General features: G+C 43.2%; 1 protein-coding gene and 2 long non-coding RNA genes across 3 annotated transcripts in view; 1 reads left to right on the top strand and 2 right to left on the bottom strand.

Annotated features, from left to right (window-relative positions):
- The window catches only part of DNAH6 (dynein axonemal heavy chain 6), a 621,891-nt gene that overhangs the window by 131,665 nt on the left and 464,315 nt on the right, over window positions 1-25,911 (bottom strand). The window contains exons 58-61 of the mRNA XM_069743176.1: window positions 25,305-25,485; window positions 14,514-14,693; window positions 11,949-12,182; window positions 8,264-8,399 (exon numbers count right to left, since the gene is read on the bottom strand). Coding sequence (XP_069599277.1) covers window positions 8,264-8,399; window positions 11,949-12,182; window positions 14,514-14,693; window positions 25,305-25,485 — 731 coding nt within the window. The remainder of the gene's footprint in view (window positions 1-8,263; window positions 8,400-11,948; window positions 12,183-14,513; window positions 14,694-25,304; window positions 25,486-25,911) is intronic.
- Window positions 699-1,813, bottom strand: LOC138653061 (uncharacterized). The gene is made up of 5 exons (XR_011315711.1): window positions 1,699-1,813; window positions 1,510-1,620; window positions 1,304-1,428; window positions 1,078-1,154; window positions 699-825 (listed from the first exon to the last, which is right to left on the bottom strand). It is a non-coding gene; the product is annotated as an uncharacterized lncRNA (long non-coding RNA).
- On the top strand, window positions 4,908-5,265 carry LOC138653069 (uncharacterized). The gene is made up of 3 exons (XR_011315713.1): window positions 4,908-4,938; window positions 5,017-5,127; window positions 5,209-5,265. It is a non-coding gene; the product is annotated as an uncharacterized lncRNA (long non-coding RNA).

The raw sequence follows: 25,911 nt of genomic DNA on the forward strand, positions 1-25,911 counted from the left end.
CCCTCCAACCCTCGGCATTCCGGCTTCAGTGCATAGTGGTGGGAAGGACTATAGGCGTGGGGAGCAGTGAATATAAATTTCCTTAATAGCGGACATACGTGATCGCCCAGCCGCTCCAGGAAGCCAGTGGCTGCAGCTAATGAATGTAACTGCTATTAAAGAGAGTAAATATTCACTGCTCCACACGACGATAGTCTTGCCCACCTCTCGGTGCCATCTTCAATGCATAGAGGTGGAGATTTTATTTTATCATGGGCACAAGTGTTAGCTGCAGCCGACCACTCCTGTGACCCGGTCCTCCGCACAGCCACAGCCTGACCATAGGTACATCTGGACTATAAGACACCCCTCACACTTCCTTCCAAAAGTTTTGGGGAAAAGAGTGCATCTTATAGTCTGCAAAATACAGTATATATCTGACAGATATCTATCTATCTATCTATCTATCTATCCCATATCTGTCTAGCTATCTATTCACCCCATATCTATCTATCTGTCTGTCTATCTATCTACACCATACCTATCTAGGTCTTTGCACATCTTAAAAGACCTAAATATCTGTCATTTCTATTCTGCATTCCATTTCAGTACATGTCACACAGATGGTGCAAACTGCTATGCGTCCTCTCCCAGAACCCGTCTGTGGTTGACCATTCTGTACTTCTGTAACCAAAAAATTACCGCACACTCAGACTCGATATGATGCAAAAAGTGTTCAACAAGTTTATTACAAAAAGAGTTGCCATGAAATAGACAGAAGCACAATAAATTCAGATTAGACCAAACCCAACGTTTTGACCCACCAGGGTCTTATTCATGGGGTAACTGGGGAGATAAAGAAACAGTATAAATAACAGGTCATAGTATGGCAGAATATCATTAAGGACAAAATACATACAATCACCAAAATCTAGATATATACAAATATATACAAATAAAACAACTACACTAACAGTTAAATTAAGTATGTACAGAGAATGTTCGCTAAAGTTACTAGAGAGAGTATCACTAAATAAGAGGCAAGACAGTTGTAAAAGGGAAATGCAAGGAGCGACTGACGTGTTATAGGATGATTACCTTGGTTTACAGAAGTGCGTATACAAATGGCAGAAAAGGAAAGCAGGTGGGCATTCTTTTTAATGTAAATCCTGTCACTGTGATAAATAGAACAGCATTGGAATAAAGAATATTGAAGGCCTGAGGGTCCCGGGTAATGATGGCTACAATGGGATGTCTGGCAGAAGAGAGATGGTGTAGTCACATAGATGGAGATTGTATAATAGAGGCAGATGTAATGGGATACCTGTTACGGTTTGGAGCTGCAGTACTTCCGTATGGAATTCAAAATGGTGCAATAGATGAGGAGGGGAAGGGGAGTTAGCGAGTCCACACACCCTTACTGGTAAGGCAGGACTGGACGTGACGGACCTATAGGTAATGATATAGGGGAGGAGAAGGGTCAGGATAAGTGGCTGTAATGCTATGTGTGGCCCAAGCGATATAGAGTACCTGTATTGTCCTTGAACCAGAGTGCATATATGCCCAGTATAGTAGGATGCACTGAGGTAGTTGGGGATGCTGGATGTCTTGGCTCCCACTGTGACCGCTGCACCCAGGGTACTGCAAATAAGAGTGCAATTATAGTGGGTAGAAGGAGGAGGGCAGTGGTGGCGCAGCGCACAGTAGTGGAGGACATACCTGTTCAGTCTGATGTGATAGAGTATAAGAGCGGCACTCCTGTGCTCTGCTGAGGGTGGTGTGTGGTGTGGGGACACATAGCCAGTTTAAGTAGCGCCAGCGGTACCGCCAGACCGGAAGTGCGGCCGCGAAACCGGAAGTGACGTCACGCGCATGCGCAATGGCCGCTAATGGTAGCGCTGGTGTGTGGGCAGCGTCTGCCAGGTGGTGGTTTGTAAAGGAGGGGGCATGGAGTGCAATAGAAGTTGCTGAACTGGACTTAGAGTGTCCCTGCTGTGCTAAAGTAATGGCGCTCGAGCAGTGGCCGCATTAGACAGAACTGGTGTGTGCAAAGTATGCCAGATGTATGCCAATGTGGAAAGAAGCATAATGTTGTTAAAGTGGCATAATGATGTTAGGAATGCAAACAGGGGGACATACGCTATAATAAATGCCATAGGGGAATAGGATGTTTTAACCCATACATATATGGAGGGGTAGTGGAAATACTAAGAGCCTAATGGAGCGAAGCTAAGGCGAATAGGAGCAGGCTACCGGTGGGAGAAAAATATGTTGAAGGGGTGGGGATAGATGGGGGGAGGTAGAAGGAGACTCACCTAAAGGGAGGTAGATTCAACGTGTCTGGAAGAGAAATAGCAGGTTAGTAGGGCATTATAATAGGTTAGTAGGGTATCACAACAGCCAATCTATTTCTCTATTTAGTCCCTTCGGGGTCAGCATCTGTAGTTTGTGGATCCAGAAGGTTTCTCTGAGTTTGAGCAGTTTGATATGGTCCCCGCCTCTTCTTGGTCTGGGTACCTGTTCGATGACTTGATATTTCAATTGGGCTATCGTGTGCCTAGATTTAACAAAATGATCCGGGATGGGGAGCCACGTTTTCCCACAGCGGATAGTAGACTTGTGGCTAGCTATCCTATCCTTGATGTGTTTAGTAGTCTCCCCAACATATAGCAGGCTGCAGGGGCATTTTATTACATATACCACAAAATTGGAGTTGCAAGTATAGTAGCCCTGTATGGGGTAAGACTTTCCTGTTCTGGGGTGGGTAATATTGTCAGATTTGATGATATTTGAGCATGAAGCACAATTGAGGCAAGGGAATGTTCCGTGGCGGCGTGTGGAGAATACCCCTTGGCTGGTAGTAGGGCGTGCGCTACCGATGTCAGCCCGGACCACTCGGTCTCTGACATTGGGTGCCCGTCTGTTGCACATAAGGGCCGGACGGGAAAAACTGTCTATGTTAGGGTAGGCTCTTGTTAATAGGGGCCAGTGTTTTTTGATAACAGCTTCGACCTTTGGCATGAAAGGGTGGAAAGTATGAACGAAGGGTACCCTATCTGTGTTGGCTTCCCTCAAGGGTGGAGGTTGAGGATTCAGTGCCCGTGTTTTTTCTTGATCCAGTAAATGTTAGGGGTAGTTCCGTTCTATAAATTTGTTTGCCATGCTCTCAAGGCGTATGGGGAGGATATCGGGGTCAGAAACGATTTTGGTCACCCTAGTAAATTGGGAGCGGGGAGGGCTATTACGTGTTGCCTTGGGGTGGCTGCTGGAATAGTGAAGTAGACTATTACAGTCAGTAGGCTTAGAATACAAATCAGTAGATAGGCGGCCCTGGTCATTCTTGCATACAAGGGTGTCCAAGAAAGAGATCTGTTTGGGGTTATGATGCATTGTGAACTGGAGTTCCGAGTAGATGCCATTGAGGGACTGATGAAATGCCAACAGTGTTTCTAGGGGCCCTGTCCAGACAAAGAATATGTCATCTATATAACGATGGTAGCATTGTACGTAGTGTCTGAATCGGTCATCAGTGTAGACGAAATCTAGTTCAAACGCATTCATGTATGCATTCGCATACGCGGGCGCGACATTTGATCCCATAGCGGTCCCTTGTTGCTGAACGTAGTAGGTGTCCTCGTACAAAAATACATTTTCATATAGGACCAGTCTTAACAAATCAAGGCAGAATTGTATGGAATTAGTGGAGAGAGTAGATGCCGCATCTACTCTCTCCACTAATTACATAAAATTCTATAACAGACGGGCACCCAATATCAGAGAGCGACTGGTCCGGGCTGACATCGGTAGCGCACGCCCTACTACCAGTCAAGGGGTACTCTCCACACGCCGCCACGGAACATTCCCTTGCCTCAATTGTGCTTCATGCTCAAACATCATCAAATCTGACAATATTACCCACCCCAGAACAGGGAAGTCTTACCCCATACAGGGCTACTATACTTGCAACTCCAATTTTGTGGTATATGTAATAAAATGCCTCTGCGGCCTGCTATATGTTGGGGAGACTACTAAACACATCAAGGATAGGATAGCTAGCCACAAGTCTACTATCTGCTGTGGGAAAACGTGGCTCCCCATCCCGGATCATTTTGTTAAATCTAGGCACACGATAGCCCAATTGAAATATCAAGTCATCGAACAGGTACCCAGACACAGAAGAGGTGGGGACCATATCAAACTGCTCAAACTCAGAGAAACCTTCTGGATCTACAAACTACAGACGCTGACCCCGAAGGGACTAAATAGAGAAATAGATTGGCTGTTGTGATACCCTACTAACCTATTATAATGCCCTACTAACCTGCTATTTCTCTTCCAGACACGTTGAATCTACCTCCCTTTAGGTGAGTCTCCTTCTACCTCTCCCATCTATCCCCACCCCTTCAACATATTTTTCTCCCCCCGGTAGCCTGCTCCTATTCGCCTTAGCTTTGCTCCATTAGGCTCTTAGTATTTCCACTGCCCCTCCATATATGTATGGGTTAAAACATCCTATTCCCCTATGGCATTTATTATAGCGTATGTCCCCCTGTTTGCATTCCTAACATCATTATGCCCCTTTAACAACATTATGCTTCTTTCCACATTGGCATACATCTGGCATACTTTGCACACACCAGTTCTGTCTAATGCGGCCACTGCTCGAGCACCATTACTTTAGCACAGCAGGGACACTCTAAGTCCGGTTCAGCAACTTCTATTGCACTCCATGCCCCCTCCTTTACAAACCACCGCCTGGCAGACTCTGCCCACACACCAGCGCTACCATTAGCGGCCATTGCGCATGCGCGTGACGTCACTTTCGGTTTCACGGCTGCACTTCCGGTCTGGCGGTACCGCTGGCGCTACTTAAACTGGCTATGTGTCCCCACACCACACACCACCCTGAGCATGGCACGGGAGTGCCACTCTTATACTCTATCACATCAGACTGAACAGGTATGTCCTCCACTACTGTGTGCTGCGCCACCACTGCCCTCCTCCTTCTACCCACTATAATTGCACTCTTATTTGCAGTACCCTGGGTGCAGCGGTCACAGTGGGAGCCAAGACATCCAGCATCCCCAACTACCTCAGTGCATCCTACTATACTGGGCATATATGCACTCTGGTTCAAGGACAATACAGGTACTCTATATCGCTTGGGCCACACATAGCATTACAGCCACTTATCCTGACCCTTCTCCTCCCCTATATCATTACCTATAGGTCCGTCACGTCCAGTCCTGCCTTACCAGTAAGGGTGTGTGGACTCGCTAACTCCCCTTCCCCCCGCATCTATTGCACATTTTGAATTCCATACGGAAGTACTGCAGCTCCAAACCGTAACAGGTATCCCATTACATCTGCCTCTATTATACAATCTCCATCTATGTGACTACACCATCTCTCTTCTGCCAGACATCCCATTGTAGCCATCATTACCCGGGACCCTCAGGCCTTCAATATTCTTTATTCCAATGCTGTTCTATTTATCACAGTGACAGGATTTACATTAAAAGAATGCCCACCTGCTTTCCTTTTCTGACATTTGTATACGCACTTCTGGAAACCAAGGTAATCATCCTATAACACGTCAGTCGCTCCTTGCATTTCCCTTTTACAACTGTCTTGCCTCTTATTTAGTGATACTCTCTCTAGTAACTTTAACGAACATTCTCTGTACATACTTAATTTAACTGTTAGTGTAGTTGTTTTATTTGTATATATTTGTATATATCTAGATTTTGGTGATTGTATGTTTTTTGTCCTTAATGATATTTTGCCATACTATGACCTGTTATTTATACTGTTTCTTTATCTCCCCAATAACCCCATGAATAAGACCCTGGTGGGTTGAAACGTTGGGTTTGGTCTAATCTGAATTTATTGTGCTTCTGTCCATTTCATGGCAACTCTTTTTGTAATAAACTTGTTGAACACTTTTTGCATCATATCGAGTCTGAGTGTGCGGTAATTTTTTGGTTACATGACTCTTTGGGCCTTCGGGTCTGCACCTCGTATTATTTTGATCAGAGTGCATACCATTATTCTCTCTATACCATTCTGTACTTCTGTCAGTTTTCGTTCCTCATTACTCCGGTTCAAGCTAACCACTGTCATGGTCTCCTCTCACTTCAGGACACCCGTATCATGCGGCACTGATTACTGTCCAGACCTTTGGTCTGCTTCCTTCTGTCTCACACTTGGCCCTATCTAATGTCCTGACTAGAAACGGTCTCTGTCCCTTCACCTTATTCTCTCCCATTCTTAACTAGTCCCAAACATTAACGCTAACTCTACCTGGTCCACTCCCGTCTTACCCGCTATCTCTCAGATAACTCTCTTCTCGACCCTCTTCAATCTGGCTTCCGCTCTTTACACTCTACTGAAACTGCCCTCATTAAAGTCTCTAATGACCTACTAACAGCTAAATCTAATGGTCACTACTCCATGCTAATTCTCTTGGATCTCTCTGCAGCATTCGACACTGTGGATCATCAGCTCCTCCTCACTATGCTCCGCTCCATCGGCCTCAAGGACACCGTTCTCTCCTGGTTCTCCTCCTATCTCTCTGACCGATCCTTCACTGTATGTTTTGCTGGTTCCTCCTCCTCTCACCTTCCCCTTACTGTTGGGGTTCCTCAAGGATCAGTCCTAGGCCCCCTACTCTTCTCGTTGTATACTGCCCCTATTGGACAAACAATCAGTAGATTTGGTTTCCAGTACCATCTCTATGCTGACGACACCCAATTATACACTTCTGCTCCCGATATCACACCGACCTTTTTAGAAAACACCAGTGATTGTCTTACCGCTGTCTCTAACATCATGTCCTCCCTCTATCTGAAACTAAACCTGTCAAAAACTGAACTCCTCGTGTTCTCTCCCTCTACTAACCTACCTTTGCCTGACATTGCCATCTCCGTGTGCGGTTCCACCATTACTCCAAAGCAACATGCCCGCTGCCTTGGGGTCATCCTTGATTCTGACCTTTCATTCACCCCCTACATCCGATCACTGGCTCGCTCTTCTTACCTGCATCTCAAAAACATTTCTAGAATTCGCCCTTTTCTTAATTTCGACTCTGCAAAAACTCTGACTGTTTCACTTATTCATTCTCGTCTGGACTATTGTAACTCTCTACTAATCGGTCTCCCTCTTGCAAAACTCTCCCCGCTCCAATCTGTCCTGAATGCTGCTGCCAGGATCATATTCCTCACCAACCGTTACACCGATGCCTCTACCCTGTGCCAGTCATTACACTGGCTACCCATCCACTCCAGAATCCAGTACAAAACTACTACCCTCATCCACAAAGCACTCCATGGCTCAGCACCACCCTACATCTCCTCCCTGGTATCAGTCTACCACCCTACCCGTGCCCTCCGCTCCGCTAATGACCTCAGGTTAGCATCCTCAATAATCAGAACCTCCCACTCCCGTCTCCAAGACTTTACACGTGCTGCGCCGATTCTTTGGAATGCACTACCTAGGTTAATACGATTAATCCCCAATCCCCACAGTTTTAAGCGTGCCCTAAAAACTCATTTGTTCAGACTGGCCTACCGCCTCAATGCATTAACCTAACGATCCCTGTGTGGCCTATTTATAATAAAAAAATAAAAAAAAAAAAAGGTTCCTCGCATCATGTTCTCATACACTTTATGCAGTATTAGCCCTCTGTGTCTGTACTGCTACATACTTAGGCAGGTAACTGGTTCATGCAGCTTTACATGAACACCTGAGCCTTACACTATAGCTGGTCCGAATAACTAAAGCAATTGTTACCATCCACCTCTCGTGTCTCCCCTTTTCCTCATAGTTTGTAAGCTTGCGAGCAGGGCCCTCACTCCTCCTGGTATCTGTTTTGAACTGTATTTCTGTTATGCTGTAATGTCTATTGTCTGTACAAGTCCCCTCTATAATTTGTAAAGCGCTGCGGAATATGTTGGCGCTATATAAATAAAATTATTATTATTATTACCTACTGTCAATCCCAATAATGCATATCTCAATTTACACTATAATCTCAATTTACACTATACACCACAACAATCCTCGTGTCTTCAAAGGGGAATGTGGGCGGTATATCCATCTCCTTACAATTTTATCAAAACTACAGCAAGTGATACATCGCTAGAATCAGGGTCTCTGCCCCTACATCATCCTGTTCTCAAAATGAAAAGCAAAAACCTGCGCCTTTAACGGTTTCCTGGTAGAGTTTATTTTTTTAAAAATGTATTATATAAAGCTATCATAATATAAGTATATTTACACTGACCTAAATGGATTAGAATAGGAGCTGATAGTATATCATCTTTTAATCCTTTGAAACATGGAAGTATCTCTTCTAGGTCACAACAACTATTCCAAAGAACATCATGAAGCCAGGGAACATCTGGCTTAGTTGGGCGCTCCTAACAAAAAGAAAAAAAGGCATTGTCATTTATAGTTACAAACACATGAATTTATTAACAAGAAAGAAACTGAAAACTTGGTAGACCGTGTACAATTTAGGACGCATATATAATGATGTCATCACTTCAAACCCAGAATTTTTTTTTCCAGCTACTCAATATCATTTTCAATATGCTAGAAAGAATATACTTCAAATCAAAATGTCAAATCTGGTAATTACCATATTTTTCGGACTATAAGACACACCGGACAAAGAGACGCACCTAGGTTTTAGAAGAAGAAATAAGGAAAAAAAAATTGAAGCAAATCCCCATTCTGATACACATGGCCCCTAAACCCTATCCTGGCATGCATGGCCCCCTTATCCCTATCCTGGTATGCATGGCCCCCTCATCCCTATCCTGGTGTGCATGACCCCATCCTTATCCTAGTATGATTGGCCCCATCCTGTTCCTGGTATGATTGGTCCCATCCTTTTTCTTTTATAATTGGCTCCATCCTAATCCTAGTATCCATGGCCCCATCCCATTCCTGGTATGATTGGCCCCATCCTGGTTTTGGTATGGTTGGCCCCATCCTGTTTCTGGTATGATTGGCCCCATCCTGTTTCTGGTATGATTGGCCCCATCCTGTTTCTGGTCTGATTGTCCCCATCCTGTTCCTGGTATGATTGGCCCCATCCTGTTCCTGGTATGATTGGTCATATCCTTTATCTTTTATAATTGGCTTCATCCTGTTCCTGGTATGATTGGCCCCATCCTTATTCTTTTATAATTGGCCCCATCCCGTTCCTGTTATGCATGGCCCCATCAGGGAAAATTTAAAAAAAAACATTACAGTCACCTACACGGCGCTCCCTCACAGCGTACTGCTCCAATGCCAGCAGCTGCTTAATGCTTGTAAGTAGCACATGGCAGGGACTTCATGCACTTCTCAGAAGCAGAGCACAGCTGCCGGAATATGGAACTCACTTGGACCATTCATCCATTTTTCGGACTATAAGACACACTTTTTTCCTCCCAAAATGTGGAGGAAAATGGGGGTGCGTCTTATAGTCCAGATGTATGGAGTCTGACTATGGTGGGGAAGTGGGGGAGCGGTATTGGAGGAGCAGCGGGTCACAGAGGCAGGAGCCGGTGGCTCCGGCTAACTCCTGTGCTCGCTGCTAAAGAGAAATGAATGTTAACTGCATTCCACACCCATGGGTGTGGAGGGCAATGCATATTCATTTTTCTGGCATCCTGGTATAAATGGCCCCATCCTGTTCCTGGTATTATTGGTCTCATCCTTTTTCTTTTAGAATTGGCCCCATCCCGTTCATGGTATCCATGGTGCCAGCAGCTGCTTAATGCTTGTAATCAGCGCATTGCAGGCACAGCCACCGGAATACTCACTGGGACCATTCATCGCAGAGAGCGGTGAGTATCAATTCCTCTTCATTAGCGCACACTGTCAGCCAGAGAATTCCTGCTGCGGCCGGCGGTCACTTCTCTTAAGTATCGGCACACATGACCGCGGCCCCGGCAAGAAGCCGCTGTCTGAGAGTGCGCCCTACTGAAGAGGAATTGATACTCATCGCTCTCTGCGATGAATGGTCCCGGTGAGTATTCCGGCGGCTGTACCCGCCATGTGCTGATACAAGCATTAAGCAGCTGCTGGCACCATGGATACCAGGAACGGGACGGGGCCAATTATAAAAGAAAAAGGATGAGACCAATAATACCAGGAACAGGATGGGGCCATTTATACCAGGATGGCAGAAAAATGAATATGCATTGCCCTCCACGCCCATGGGTGTGGAATGCAGTGCATATTCATTTCTCTTTAGCAGCAGGCACAGGAGTTAGCCAGAGCCGCCGGCTCCTGCCTCTGTGACCCGCTGCTCCTCCAATACAGCTCCCCCACCTCCCCACCACAGTCAGACCCCATAAATCCTCCCACACACATTTTGGGAGGAAAAAAAGTGCGTGTTTTAACTTGTTTAAAAAAATTGACACATTTTTAGCTCCACTATGGACATGTAAAAAACATTACATTTTGAAATGGTATACACAGTTATGAATACAAAAATACACATGTAAAAAGTATAAAAATATTAGTGAAGACATTTTTACTAGAGGTATTAATTTTGCTTCTACCTCACTTGTTTTCTCAGTGAAGGATTTACACAGCTTTGTCTCTTAGAGCTTATGCACACAACCGAATATATCGCATGAGTGCTATCCATGGTTTCACAGATAGCACTCATACACATATTTTTCTATGGGCCGGTGCACATGTCCGATTTTTTTTCTCAGACCGTGGTGGTCCAAGGGAAAAAATTGGTGACATGTCCTGGTTTTGATCAGAGTGTCGGATCAAAATCGGCAATGCAAGTCTATGGGTCAATGGAAAATATCGGACCCCACTCAGATGACTAAATGTGGTCGGATTTTCAAGGACTGACATAATTGAGATGACAAAACTTTTTTTTCTCTCTCTGTGTCTGAGAAAAACTGATCTCACTCTGATCAATCTCAGATCAACCTCTGATCAGGATCTGATCAGCGTAGTTGGACCATTTTTCTCAAATGGAGAGAAAACGGTCGTATGCAGCCTAACAAAGCAAAACTATTCAGCAAAAATCTACCTCACCTGTCTCTAATGGAGGAAAGGAAAAACCAAGTCATCTCCAATTTGAGAAACCTATTTTGGCACCCCAGATTACCATTGGAAAGCCCAAGAGAAGAAGAGTCCAATTCTCTGGCAGATTTTTACAAAATTGTTTATGGAGAATTTCGTCTTATTCAAATGGTTTCAGCGTCCCTATGAATAGGCAATTGATGGCTATGCACCTTAGATCGGTGTTGGCCAAACATACATTTGGCAAATAGCCATTCCTCCAAACCTTCTGAGTACATGCACACTTGGCTTGATCAAGCATACATGCATATTTAATGGAAAAAAATTGGAATAAATTGCTACATGTCATCTTTGGAAGTAAGGTCTTCCATATGCACAAACAGTCAAACACACTTAACGTGCCTGACCTTCCTTCCCTCAGTGTCTGCTGTTGGGGGAAAGTTAAGACACCTAAATACTTATTTAGTGGACATCTGGTCTTGCCGAATTTGCCCAGTTTGGCCAACATTAATCCAAAGTGTCTTGCCATCTGATTGTAGAGTGTCCAATATATCAGTGTTGCTACAAAAGGCAATACTAGACTATGACCAGTAAAAAAGCTGCAGAAGTCCTAATGTCAATCCTAAATTTCTTCTAACAAAACAATAATCTGTTGCAATCTATTATGGTTTTGCATAAAAAGTCAAAATTATATATACAGTGTATACTTAAAATAAAGTTGATATTTTATGTGATCATACACAGCCACAATATTTAAGAGCAAATTGTAAATGGTCTCTTTATGGGTTAATGGTTTGATGCGCAAGATTAAGCTTATCATGGTATTTACATGAACCCTTTCAGCCTTGAGGCTATAGTTTTTGATTCCAGTTATTAAGATAAAATTACATCTAGATTTATCTGCACTAAAAGCATTGAGATCCCACCTTATCTAAGCTTGCAGCCCCCCTGAGGAAGAAATTCCATTCTGATTCAGTGATTTCTTCTTTTTGTCGCATGATTTCTATACAGAGCATAAAACTGTAGATAAGCTTGTGCTGTTCAAAGAGTCCTCGTGAAACATTGGTGTAAGATGAGAAAAGAGTTTGGGCGAGCAAGGTTGCCAGGCGAATATCGAGATTGTTGCTCTTCTCAGCAGTCTCAATTGTTGTGTTAAATAGCTGCAAAGAAAGAGAACAAAAAAAAATCAAATCTCTATTGACATCAGACAATTCCAAATGGATCTAATGCAGGATAAAGTTCAACTCTGGTTATTCAAGGAATCAACTCTATTGCTTTAAGTTTTATTCTCCCAATATAAGTGTGAGCAGGAAGAAGCAGTAGTCCTATGCAGTAACACTCTCTTCTAAAGTCAATGACAAAGTCTGGGACACGTTCGAAGCTCCCAACAAAACCAGCTGTTCCCTAACTACAAGCTATTATACTTTCAGGTAGCAATACAATGCTCAATGTAACATCATAAAACATTTACAATCAGATTTTTACTCACTTGGATTGCATATAATATAATAACAAATATTCCCAATTTTTGACCATAAGTATTATATGTTGGCTTAAAAAAAATGAAATAATGTATTTTATACAGCAAAACTTGTCATAAAATTCTATCCTTCACAGCTTAAACAGGTTTTCTAAAAACTAAAAGGCAGATAGTTGCCAACAGCCTCTTCTACCCGATCTGAGTCCAGAGAAGTCACCGACCGCTCCTGTCGGCAATTCAGTTGCTCCACGTTAATAGAGCAGCTCTTCTTCCAGCTGTTCTGTCGATAGGGTCTGACTGCTGATGTCAAAATGATTGTCAGCAGTTAAGCGGTGGGGAGACGGCTGTCAATCAGTAAGACATTAGCAGTGAAACCATGTGACAACAACAGAAGTCGCTGAATCACCGGCAGGAGCAGTCTATCACTGATCTGTGCCGTTAGATATCAGAACCGGGCACAACAGGCAGGTAATTAGTAGTTTAGGCCCATAGTAAAAAAAGAAATAATTCTGGATAACCGCTTAAAATTGCAAGGAAAGTTGAGTCATTTTACAAATATTTTCCTTGACTTTTTCTGTTCCAGTGTAGTTCTTTGTTAACTGTTCTTACACTGTATTCTGCTTTCTTCTCTTAATACAAAATATTGTCATTAGTCTGAAATATGTTTTACCCATGAATGTGAAGAATAGAGACTAAAAAATGGTACAAGTAAACAAAAGCAAAGTATCTACAAGTTGTAGATAGCATCTTTAAATAAGCTACTAGAGGATCCCCATATCAGTGCAGGTACTGGACCACTGTCATTCAGTGGCATCAGTGCAGCACAACCTCACCTCTTCCCTAGTGCCGGCCAGGAATATTCTCAAGTGCACCTTTCCATGGGTTTGTTTTCTTCTTGTAGACTGTATATTCATATTACATGTATTGCTTTATAAATTAGGTGGCAAAATGTACATATGTGATTTCATGTGATTTTTGATGCTCTAATTCATGTCTTCGCACAGTAATAAGATAACGGAAAACAGGTCTTTAGGTCTCATTCAGACATCCGTGAGTCACATAGTATTTTGTCAACCCATCGACGCCCAGCAATCGTGTCACCAACGGGCACATTGAATGATGCGTAATGTCATTGTCAGAGTTTGACAGCAGCATGTGACAAGTTAACAGTTGCAAGCGGAACTCAGCTCCACCAGCAGCTATTTGAACAGCCTGCCAGGCATATGACATGCTAACCCCAGATGTAGGTAAGGAGCTAACAACACAATGGATAGGAGAATCTTTTCAGTCTACTTTTTTCATGGAAAATGATTGATGAAACTAATCGAAAAAACAGTTACACTGGTGAAACTCAGATCCAAAACATGGATGAAGAACAGTCCGTGTTTTAACACATGTGAAAAATTTCGGGTGTCTGAATGAGGCCTAAATAGACAACTTAGGAATTTTAATGGCAATATCTTTTTTAGGATAAAAGTGTGAAAAAGATTTAGAAGATATATCTTATTAAGATATCCCGCTGTAGTTCATTAATTTAATCTAGTTAGTTACTTTGGCTGGAAAAAAGCCAATTGAACAAGCCAATATTTGACAGTTTTACAATTCACTTTCTTTAAAGATCAATAATTATATAATTAGTTTAGACAGGATTATTTTAGAATATCATAGTCATTTTAGGATTAGAAATTGTGATATGAAGCCAATTAGCTGCATCCTACTATGACCTGTAATGTCAATACAAGTACAGAAATTTTTCCTCCAGTCTTAGAAGTAAAATTGAATACTAATAAATGAAGCACTGTATGTATTAATATGACCACAGAGAACCCTTTCACCTATGTAGGAATCTGAAAAGACGGACAATGTGTGTCTTCTGCTTTTGATGCATAACATTTCTATCACTAGGGTAAAAACAGATAGGTGTGGAATATTGTTTCATACTGTGACTGATAAAAGCCGGGCTCAATGAAGAATGCTATATGCAGAAAACTGGAATGAATATTTAACATACTTGTTTGAAGTACTTCAATGAGAATTGATACATTGGATCTATTTCTGAAAGACTTGCAATGACAAAGTAAATGACGGATCCCAGAGTGGCAACAGTCCTGTACTTCTCCCGAGCTGTGTTTATCTTTTGTTCTGTGGCTTCGGCTTCTTCTAGTCTAGTTTTAATAGCACCTGAGGTTATCTGAAATCATATCAAGAACAGTTACTTGAAAATAATTATTTGCAAATATGACAAAACCACAATGTCTAATAATGCCAACAAATAACTGATAATTCTTGAAATAAAGAACTTTTATATTGCTGTTTATATGACCCCAATTCCCAAAAACCGGGACATTTGTAGAGTGTAGAGAAAACAAGAACAAAATAATTTGGAAATCTCTGATAGCCTTATTTTATTCATGACAGTATATAGATCAGAAAATAAAAGTTAGACATTTTTCCATTTTGTTAGAAAAAAATTAACTCATTTAGAAATTGGTGACATCAAAACATTGCAAAAAAGTTTGGACCGAGGTAACAAAAGGCTGATAAAGTAAGTAGTACTGATGAAAAACAGCTGAACGGTCAAATTTCAAATAAGTTACATGACTGTATAAAAAGAGCAAGTTAGAGAAGCAGAGTCTCCCAAATGCAAGGACGGTCAGAGGTTCACCAATCTGAACAGATGCATTTAAAAGTGTAATAATTGAAAAAAAAGCTGAACAGTCTGAACAGAGTTTGTATCCTGCCCTGCCAGTTAAGTTCAGCAGCTGCATTGGCAAAAGTATTGTTTGTGCCCTTCCAGATGACAAAAACATCATCAATGTATCTAAGCCATAATAGTATAATTTAATTGCTCATCATACCAATCTCACCAAAAACTATTGTTTCCTCCCACAAGCCCAAGAGCAGATTAGCATAAGGGGTTCCCCATCGAAGCGCCCCTGAGTTGGTGGAAGTACTTTCCATTGAACATAAAGGCATATTTAGTCAGGAGAAAGTCCAAACATTCCAGCACAAAATCAATATGTTTCTTGAATTGACAACTCCTACTTCTAAGATAATAGTTGACCGCTTCAAGGCTCTTTTAAAGGGGAATTGAGTATAATGCTTCCATGTCAATACCCACAAGAATAGTATCTTGTTCTAGAATGAGCCCCTCAATTTTGTTAAAAAGGTCCGTTGTATCTCAGGTATATGAACTCTTTAACAAAGGGAATGAGAATTCTATCAAGGTAGACACCCAGATTTGGTGAGGCCGTTCACTCCAGACTCAATGTGTCTGCCCTTGAGTGGAGCAAGGCCCTTAGTAGGTTGGTCCAGGCTCTTTGGGCTGCATTTTTTAAATTGCAGATAGTAACATTGGACAGTTATAGATACAATGATGTCTGTTTTTGTATTGTCTACTTACTCCCGGTCACCAGGACAACACCTTCTGCTTTTACACGGTGACTGCACACTGGAAGTGACGTATGCGGTCAATGGCTATCAGCGGTGTCTCGCAGTGCTGGCACGCTCGCACACCGGATGTGGCGCATGCGGTTCACCACACCTTGCGATCTATAGACATCACTACTGCTGTTTCACACTGCTTTTGTGCCGGATATAACGCATGTGCAGTGCCCCAGAGTCCTGGTTCACTGAAGTAATGTTGTTCTTCCACCAGGGGGAGTAATGTTATGTCTGAAGTCAATGAAGGAGATCTTCTGTTCAGGTATCACAGCCACACACACACTTCACATGCCAGTCCACCAGGGGGAGCTAAGGGTTCTATCTATTAGGCCACTCCTCACATAGGGTAAAACTGGGGGGTTGATGAGGAAGTTAGTGAGTCGGAGGAGAGGAGAGTCAGAACGAGAAGTCTGAGGAGGGTTCCTGGCTGGGGACCGATGAGGAAAAGTCTCCCGGTCAAGCTGGCTGGGGTGATCCCTGGTCAGATCCAGACTGAAGTCTGAGGAGGAGAGAAAGAAGGACACGGAGCTGCGCCTGCAACCCATGCGGCAGCATCCTAAGAAAGGACAAGAAAGGAATTGTGCTGTAGTGAGTGAGAAAAGAAGTCATAGCAACAGGAGTGAAACCTCAGTGGGAGACCAGCTAGAAGCAGGCTGCCTCCATCTGAAGTGCAGATCCGGTGGCCAGAATACCGAGGGAGTAAAGAGCTCTATGCCGTTACTTCAGAGACTGGCAGGGCAGTTGAATCCAAGTTGGCTGACCGACCTTTATACCTAAGAAGACACAGTGGCAACTTGTGGGGGTCGGCGCATCTCTAGTGTCCCTATAAACAAGCCTCAGGCCATCAGTCATACGGGTTTTGACCTATCCGTATTATCTGGGGGACAGAGAGGAGTAACAACAGTGAGGACCTTATGGTAGCTTATGCAAGTAGGGACCTACCACATTACTGTGCGCAAGGGGAAGGCTATTGAATTCCTCCTGGACAAAGGGACTCTGGATTTGCCTTCAGACCGGCCGGACTCTGCCTGCCCTGTGGTTCCTACTCTGGACTGTGGATGCTGAACCTTCAGTAAAAGGTAAAGAGACTGCAACCCTGTGTCCTCTGTTGTGAATTCTGCTTTTGGGCTCCCTCTGGTGGTTGTAGAGGGTAATGCAGTTGTGCCTGGACAGCAGGATTGGACAGGTGTATCTGCTAATTGCAAAGCTGACTGGGGTATATAGCTTTGCAGGACTCTTTAGTCCCTGCCAGTTGTCCATTGTTCTTTTGGAAGTGTTGGTGCTGCCTGGCCTCTCCTGCTTGCTGCCAATTCAGCAAAGTTAAGTGTTTGCTTCATTTGTTTTAGATACACTGCTGTGTGTTTATCTTCTGTGCTATCTTGTTTCTATTTTGTTCCTGCTAGACTGTGCCTGATGTTTTTCTCAGTCTAGTTGGATTCGCTGGAGTCGCAGATATACTCTCCACATCTTTAGTTAGGTGGTGGAGTTTTTGTATTTTTCTGCTGTGGATATTTTGTAGTGTTTTATGCTGACCGCATAGTATCCTGTACTTTCCTTTCCTTTCTAGGTAGAAGTGGCCTCCTTTGCTTATCCCTGTTTTCAGTCTGCGTGTGTCTTTTCCTCTCCTACTCAGTCATTATTTGTGGGGGCTGTCTATCCTTTGGGGGTCTACTCTGAGGCAAGAGAGTTTTCCTATTTCCATCTTTAGGGATATTTAGTTCTCCGGCTGTGTCGAGGTGTCTAGGTCTGGTTAGGCACACCCCACGGCTACTTCTAGTTGCAGTGATAGGATCAGGGTCTGCGGTCAGTATAGTTACCACTGCTCCAGTGAAGGTCATTTCATGCTGCTCCAAGGCCACCTGATCATAACAGTACAACTGGCCAACAATGAGTTAAATGCATCTCAGAAGAAGGGAGGAAAGGTTTTGAGCCATTTTTTTCCTTAGCCTGTTTTGTCTTTTCCTCCCTCTTAATCTCTGGGTGGCTGAGGAACCTAGTACTAACATGAATGTTCAGGAGTTAGCTTCTCGTGTGGATCAGCTTGCTGCTAGGCTACAAGGTATTTCGGATTATATTGTTCAGACTCCTGCATTAGAACCTAAGATTCCCACTCCTGATTTATTTTTTGGTGACAGATCCAAATTTTTGAGTTTCAAAAATAACTGTAAACTGTTTTTTGCATTGAGACCCCTGTCCTCTGGTGATCCCAGTCAGCAGGTTAAAATCATCATATCCCTGCTGCGTGGTGACCCACAGGATTGGGCATTTTCCCTGGAATCTGGCAATCCTGCTTTGCTTAATGTTGATTCTTTCTTTCAAGCATTGGGGTTATTGTATGATGAGCCTAATTCTGTGGATCAAGCTGAGAAAACCTTGTTGGCCCTGTCTCAGGGGCAAGAGTGTTGTGAATTCTGTTGTCGGGCTCCCTCCTGTGGTCATGAATGGTACTTCGGCTGGTTCTGTCCATGGAATTCCTCTGGTGGGTGTTTCTGAGTTTCCTTCCACAGGTGACGAGGTTAATTCGTTAGCTGCTGCTCTATTTAACTCCACTTAGATCTTTGCTCCAGGCCACCTGTCAATGTTCCAGTATTGGTCTAGTTCACTCCTGGATCGTTCTTGTGACCTGTCTTCCCATCAGAAGCTAAGTTCCAGCTTGTATTTCTTTGGTTTGCTATTTTTCTGTCCAGCTTGCTATTTAATTTGTTGTCTTGCTTGCTGGAAGCTCTGGGACGCAGAGGGAGCGCCTCCGCACCGTGAGTCGGTGCGGAGGGTCTTTTTGCGCCCTCTGCGTGGTCTTTTTGTAGGTTTTTGTGCTGACCGCAAAGTAACCTTTCCTATCCTCGGTCTGTTCAGTAAGTCGGGCCTCACTTTGCTTAATCTATTTCATCTCTGTGTTTGTATTTTCATCTTTACTCACAGTCATTATATGTGGGGGGCTGCCTTTTCCTTTGGGGAATTTCTCTGAGGCAAGGTAGGCTTTATTTTTCTATCTTCAGGGCTAGCTAGTTTCTTAGGCTGTGCTGAGTTGCATAGGGAGCGTTAGGCGCAATCCACGGCTATTTCTAGTGTGGTTGATAGGTTTAGGGATTGCGGTCAGCAGAGTTCCCACGTCCCAGAGCTCATCCTTTATTATCAGTAACTATCAGGTCATTCCGTGTGCTCTTAACCACCAGGTCCATTATTGTCCTGACCACCAGGTCATAACACAAGAGGCGGCTGAATGGTATTGTCAGAAAAATTCAGAAAATGGTCTGTGCTGACTAAATGGAATGATGATGCTTTGGCGGCAATTTTCAGAAAGGGTCTTTCTGAATCCGTTAAGGATGTTATGGTGGGGTTTCCCACACCCTCCAATCTGAGTGATTCTATGACTTTGGCCATTCAGATTGACCGATTCAGCCCACATCTGTGAAGAGCCTTCAGAAATGTTTGGGTTTCGCTAATTTTTATCGCCGTTTCATTGCTAATTTTTCCAGCGTGGTTAAACCCTTGACTGATTTGACTAAGAAGGGTGCTGATGTGGCGAATTGGCCCTCTGTGGCTGTCTCTGCCTTTCAAGAACTTAAAAGTCGTTTTTCTTCTGATCCAGTGTTGCGCCAGCCGGATGTTTCTCTTCCGTTTCAGGTTGAGGTTGACGCTTCTGAGATTGGGGCAGGGGCCGTTTTGTCTCAGAGGGATCCTGTTGGTTCCTTGATGAAACCGTGTGCCTTCTTTTCCCGTAAATTTTCGCCTGCGGAATACAATTATGATGTCGGAAATCGGGAGTTGTTGGCTATGAAGTGGGCGTTTGAGGAGTGGCGACATTGGCTTGAGGGAGCTAAGCACCGTATTGTGGTCTTGACCGACCATAAGAATTTGATTTACCTCGAGTCTGCCAAACGGTTGAATCCTAGACAGGCTCGATGGTCCTTGTTTTTTTCTCGTTTTGATTTTGTGGTCTCGTACCTTCCTGGTTCTAAGAATGTTAAGGCTGATGCCCTCTCTAGGAGTTTTTTGCCTGATTCTCCTGAGGTTTTGGAACCAGTCGGTATTTTGAAGGAAAGGGTGGTCCTTTCTGCCATTTCTCCTGATTTACGATGTGTTCTTCAGAAATTTCAGGCTGACAAACCTGACCGTTGTCCTGTGGGGAAACTGTTTGTTCCTGACAGATGAACTAGTAGGGTGATTTCTGAGGTTCATTGTTCTGTGTTGGCTGGTCATCCTGGTATTTTTGGTACCAGAGACTTGGTTGGTAGGTCCTTTTGGTGGCCTTCTTTGTCGCGTGATGTGCGGTCTTTTGTGCAGTCCTGTGGGACTTGTGCGTGGGCCAAGCCTTGTTGCTCCCGTGCTAGTGGGTTGCTTTTGCCATTGCCGGTCCCCGGGAGGCCCTGGACACATATTTCTATGGATTTTATTTCCGATCTTCCTGTTTCCCAAAGGATGTCGGTTATCTGGGTTGTCTGTGACCGATTTTCTAAGATGGTTCATTTGGTGCCTTTGCCTAAATTGCCTTTTTCTTCTGATTTGGTTCCGTTGTTTTTTCAGCATGTGGTACGTTTGCATGGTATTCCGGAGAATATTGTTTCCGACAGAGGTTCCCAGTTTGTTTCTAGGTTTTGGCGGGCCTTTTGTGCCAAGCTGGGCATTGATTTGTCTTTTTCTTCTGCATTTCATCCTCAGACAAATGGCCAGACTGAGCAAACTAATCAGACCTTGGAGACCAATTTGAGATGCTTTGTGTCTGCTGATCAGGATGATTGGGTGGCTTTTATGCCATTGGCCGAGTTTGCCCTTAATAATCGGGCTAGTTCGGCTTCTTTGGTTTCGCCTTTTTTTTGTAATTTTGGTTTTCATCCTCGTTTTTCTTCTGGGCAGGTTGAGCCTTCTGACCTTCCTGGTGTGGATTCTATGGTCGACAGGTTGCAGCAGATTTGGGCTCATGTGGTGGACAATTTGGTGCTGTCTCAGGAGGAGGCTCAACGTTTTGCTAACCGTCGTCGGTGTGTTGGTTCCCGGCTTCGGGTTGGGGATCTGGTTTCGTTATCTTCCCGTCATGTTCCTATGAAGGTTTCTTCCCCTAAGTTTAAGCCTCGATTTATTGGTCCTTATAGGATTTCTGAGATTATTAATCCGGTGTCCTTTCGCCTGGCGCTTCCGGCCTCTTTTGCTATTCATAATGTCTTCCATAGATCTTTGTTGCGGAAATATGTGGAGCCCGTTGTTCCCTCTGTTGATCCTCCGGCCCCTGTGTTGGTCGATGGGGAGTTGGAATATGTTGTTGAGAAGATTTTGGATTCTCGTTTTTCCAGGCGGAAGCTTCAGCACCTTGTCAAATGGAAGGGTTATGGCCAGGAGGATAATTCTTGGGGTTTTGCCTCTGATGTCCATGCCGCTGATTTGGTTCGTACCTTTCATCGGGCTCATCCTGATTGGCCTGGGGGCTCTGGTGAGGGTTCGGTGACCCCTCCTCAAGGGGGGGTACTGTTGTGAATTCTGCTTTTGGGCTCCCTCCGGTGGTTGTAGAGGGTAATGCAGTTGTGCCTGGACTGCAGGATTGGACAGGTGTATCTGCTAATTGCAAAGCTGACTGGGGTATATAGCTTTGCAGGACTCTTTAGTCCCTGCCAGTTGTCCATTGTTCCTTTGGAAGTGTTGGTCCTGCCTGGCCTCTCCTGCTTGCTGCCAATTCAGCAAAGTTAAATGTTTGCTTCATTTGTTTTAGGCACACTGCTGTGTGTTTATTTTCTGTGCTATCTTGTTTCTATTTTGTTCCTGCTAGACTGTGCCTGATGTTTTTCTCAGTCTAGTTGGATTCGCTGGAGTCGCAGATATACTCTCCACATCTATACTTAGGTGGTGGAGTTTTTGTATTTATCTGCTGTGGATATTTTGTAGTGTTTTATGCTGACCGCATAGTATCCTGTACTTTCCTTTCCTTTCTAGGTAGAAGTGGCCTCCTTTGCTTATCCCTGTTTTCAGTCTGTGTGTGTCTTTTCCTCTCCTACTCACAGTCATTATTTGTGGGGGGCTGTCTATCCTTTGGGGGTCTACTCTGAGGCAAGAGAGTTTTCCTATTTCCATCTTTAGGGATATTTAGTTCTCCGGCTGTGTCGAGGTGTCTAGGTCTGGTTAGGCACACCCCACAGCTACTTCTAGTTGCGGTGATAGGATCAGGGTCTGCGGTCAGTATAGTTACCACTGCTCCAGCGAAGGTCATTTCATGCTGCTCCAAGGCCACCTGATCATAATAGTCCTCGTTATTCACTACGCCTTGCACCATCCACCTCCTACACTCTGGGAAGCCCTGGGGACATACTTCACCTGTGGGAAGGTATACTATCTAGCTGCCATAACATCACCCCAGCAGACCCCTAAGCAGCGTCGGTCACCCTGACCGAATACCACAGGTGGCGTCACGAATATTATCCCTTTAAAGACCTTTTCCCAATAAACAATGGACGTTCCCCTAGGGCCACGGACTGGGTCAGCCACCGTGACATCCTCACCGACTACAGAAGGGCCCGGATCTGAGTACCCCATTGCCCTAACGTGGGGGCGATCCAAACGCGGGTCACCGCACTTTGCGTTCCATTGACTAGTGATGCAGCAGATGGGAAAATGCTTGCATCGCACCCATAGGAGGTCTATTCATCAGGAGACCGGATATAGAGGTATTGCAAGGGAGTGTTACTTCTATTTAAATGGATCTACTTTAGGGACATGTACCCAACAGAGGCTCTTTATATTGCCTGATACTGAGACCTCCATCCTGGCTGCCATATCCCCTGATGAGTCCCAGGAAGGATAAAACGCATTGGGAGAAGGTGATTTTTTATAATCACATCATGGTCCCAGTCTATGCTATGGAAAGCTAAATAGCAACTGTATGCTTGCAGTCCCACATGAACACTGGAAGACAGATGCCAGAGGTACATTATTCACCTAGACTAGGTGAGATCATTCCAATGTTTTTCCATTTTTATTGAGCTACATTTGGTATATGACATCCTTTCAGGTTTCCTTTTCTTGGTGCTTCAGCTGGCCTATATTTGAAGAGCAAGCCTGTCTGGGTTCCTAATTAAGTGTCTTGTTATGTCTTTATATTTTAACTAGATGGCAGCCCGATTCTAAAGAATCGGGAGTCTAGAATCCATATATACTTTATTTATTCAAATGTAAGAATAATACAATTAATAAATAATAGTAAGAAAGAACAAAAATAATAGCCAGTATATGGAGAAAACACCAAACAAAAGTTCAAAATTGGTGTGAAAATGTCACTGAACCACTTCACAACTAAATATATATAGTTTTGGTAAATGGTATTATCATTTTTTTGACTAAATTCGGCAGGAGCTTGAAGAGCAACGTCACTGGGCCCGCCTCCACGCAGTAGAAACTTGCTGTGAGGTAAAAATTCAAAAATCACACCAAAATGGCGGGCGGAGTGTGTCACAGTACGGCACGTTTCTGATTGGTCGCTCGCAGCAGGCGGCAACCAATCAGACACTGGACACTGTTGACGTCACTTATCTCCGGACATTATCTCCGGACATTATCTCCGGACATTAGCTCCGGACAGGAAGTTGGCACAAATTGCAGGAAGTAGTATTCTAGGCAATTATATATTAGATGATATATTAAATGTTAAGTATTATTATCCCTACCTTTGCTTATACTATTACATTGTTTTGTTGGATCATTCATTACCCTGTTTTGATTTATTGGGTAAAATCAAATTGGCTACTTTCTAGAGTTAGACTTGAGCTGCAGGTACCCACCATGTACTACTCCTTGACAGTCCCTGATACCGCAGCTGGATCGTAGACACAAACATGACTTGGTAACTGACAGCACAGGATCAAATTCTGTTCAGACTACACATGTGTGGAGATAGGTGAAACCGAACAGTAAAGTTTGGCGTCCGTACCGAACATCTACTGTTAGGGCATGGACACCAAATACGGACTTCATTAGGAAGTCCATGTTACTGTTCAGTTCGGCTGCCTGAACATCGGGTATACAATACAAGTCATATAATTTCCAGAAGAGGTTTTGTTCCTTATACATGGCACCTTATTCTGAAAAGTACCTTGAAACAGCAGGCACACTTTCAATAAATTAATATTGGCTATGTAGTCATTTTCACATACACAACATTTTGTAAGGAGAAAGAGATTCATGAATCCACTAACATGATATATAAATTGTCAAAAACAAATTCTGTGTTGGAAAGTTATGGCATACCATATATCGTATACCGTAACAAAATATGAATCTTTGCCAGAATTACCTATGTAAATAAAATATTAGTGCTATTGTGCTTCACAGAATGATATTTGATGTTAAAGGAAATCTGTCAGCAGGTTTTTGTTATGTAATCAGAAAGAGGTAATAATAATTTTATTTATATAGCGCCAACATATTCTGCAGCGCTTTACAATTATAGAGGGGATTTGTACCGACAATAGACATTACAGCATAACAGAAATCACAGATCAAAACAGATACCAAGAGGAATGAGGGCCCTGCTCGCAAGCTAATAATCTATGAGAAAAAAGGGAAGTCATGAGAGGTAGCGGTTAATACACAAAATTCAACAATGTATCACTTATCATTCTGTGTGCTATTTACTTACACTGAAGTTTTTATCACTAGATTATCATAGCCAGGTCTGATGAGCACATGACTGTTAGCCCGACTCCACCCCCTCCTCTAATAAGTAGCTCACTGTCTATAGACAATGTGCATATAGAGCCTGGTATGGGCGGGGTTTGCTTTCTCAGCTCTGCTGCATGCTAAATCTAAAAACTCTGATTGAGTCAGGACTGTTGCGCCCAGTAAACTAAGCGATACATCATTGGATTCAGCATCTCTTTATATACTGAGTTGAGTGGCACAAAATGAACAGCTTATAAAAAAGGACACACAGTACCCAGCGGTTTTGAATTGCAGCCTGTCAAGGGTTTTACTACAATCTTATCATAACACATTGAGTTTGTATTGTAAGGAGGTGGAGTCCTTACTAAAATTTACAGAAAGGTAAGTTTGTACGCATCTGTATGTGCATGTGTATATGTAGCATCCATAATCCCATAATGATTTGATAATTAGTTAGAACCTTCAACTAAAACCCAGGGACTGTACTAAAAGTTATGCCAGAAGCCAAATCTATCATTTCAGTAGTTCACAATAACATTACGCTTTTTACTCTGACTGATGTCGCATTGATAATTAGGTTACCTCTGGGAATCACAGTTTGCAAGCCTTGAAAGAAAGATACATTCTACACTTTACATGCATTCTTCGAACTAGACTAGAGGGACAAAAGACACAAAAGCAAAGATACTGGAAGGTAAAAGATGAATAAATGAGTGACCTTGGATTCTTGCAATGTATTGATAAGTTCTTCATTATCCAGGATATTGCCTTCAGATGTGAAGAGTAACTTGAGGATTCGCTCTTCAATTGCTTTCAGCTGATTTTTGTCAGAATTGATTCTGATTATAAGCTGATTTCTTTGATCCTCTAGATCTGGTCTCTCAATTCTTACTACATCACTGAAAAATACAAAACCAAAATTTATGGATAATGTTGGTGTAAGGAAGGGGGTAATGTCTTCCGCTCTGCCATATCTCATAGGATTAAGTAGATCTCACAAAAACTACTCAGAACAGAGACTTACAAACTAAGCCGCGTGGACACAGGGAGAGTGTTTTACTTATTATGCCGATATGTATTCTGCTATTTGATAACATAAGAAATGCCTATAGTCATGGAAATTATAAATGAAACAAACACTCCTTTAAAGTTTAGAAATCAAAAAGCTATATATTATTCTTTTCTTGCCAGCTATTGACTGAATCTCAAAAATTTCCAAGTTGGACTTAGAAATGCTATCACAGCAGGCAACAATAATACACTGGCATTTTCAAAATAGCTACTTAAGTTTTCCATAAAGAGCAGTTGGCTAACTGAAAAAAACA

This window comes from Ranitomeya imitator, chromosome 1 (genome assembly GCF_032444005.1).
Source record: "Ranitomeya imitator isolate aRanImi1 chromosome 1, aRanImi1.pri, whole genome shotgun sequence".
Lineage (NCBI taxonomy): Eukaryota > Metazoa > Chordata > Amphibia > Anura > Dendrobatidae > Ranitomeya > Ranitomeya imitator.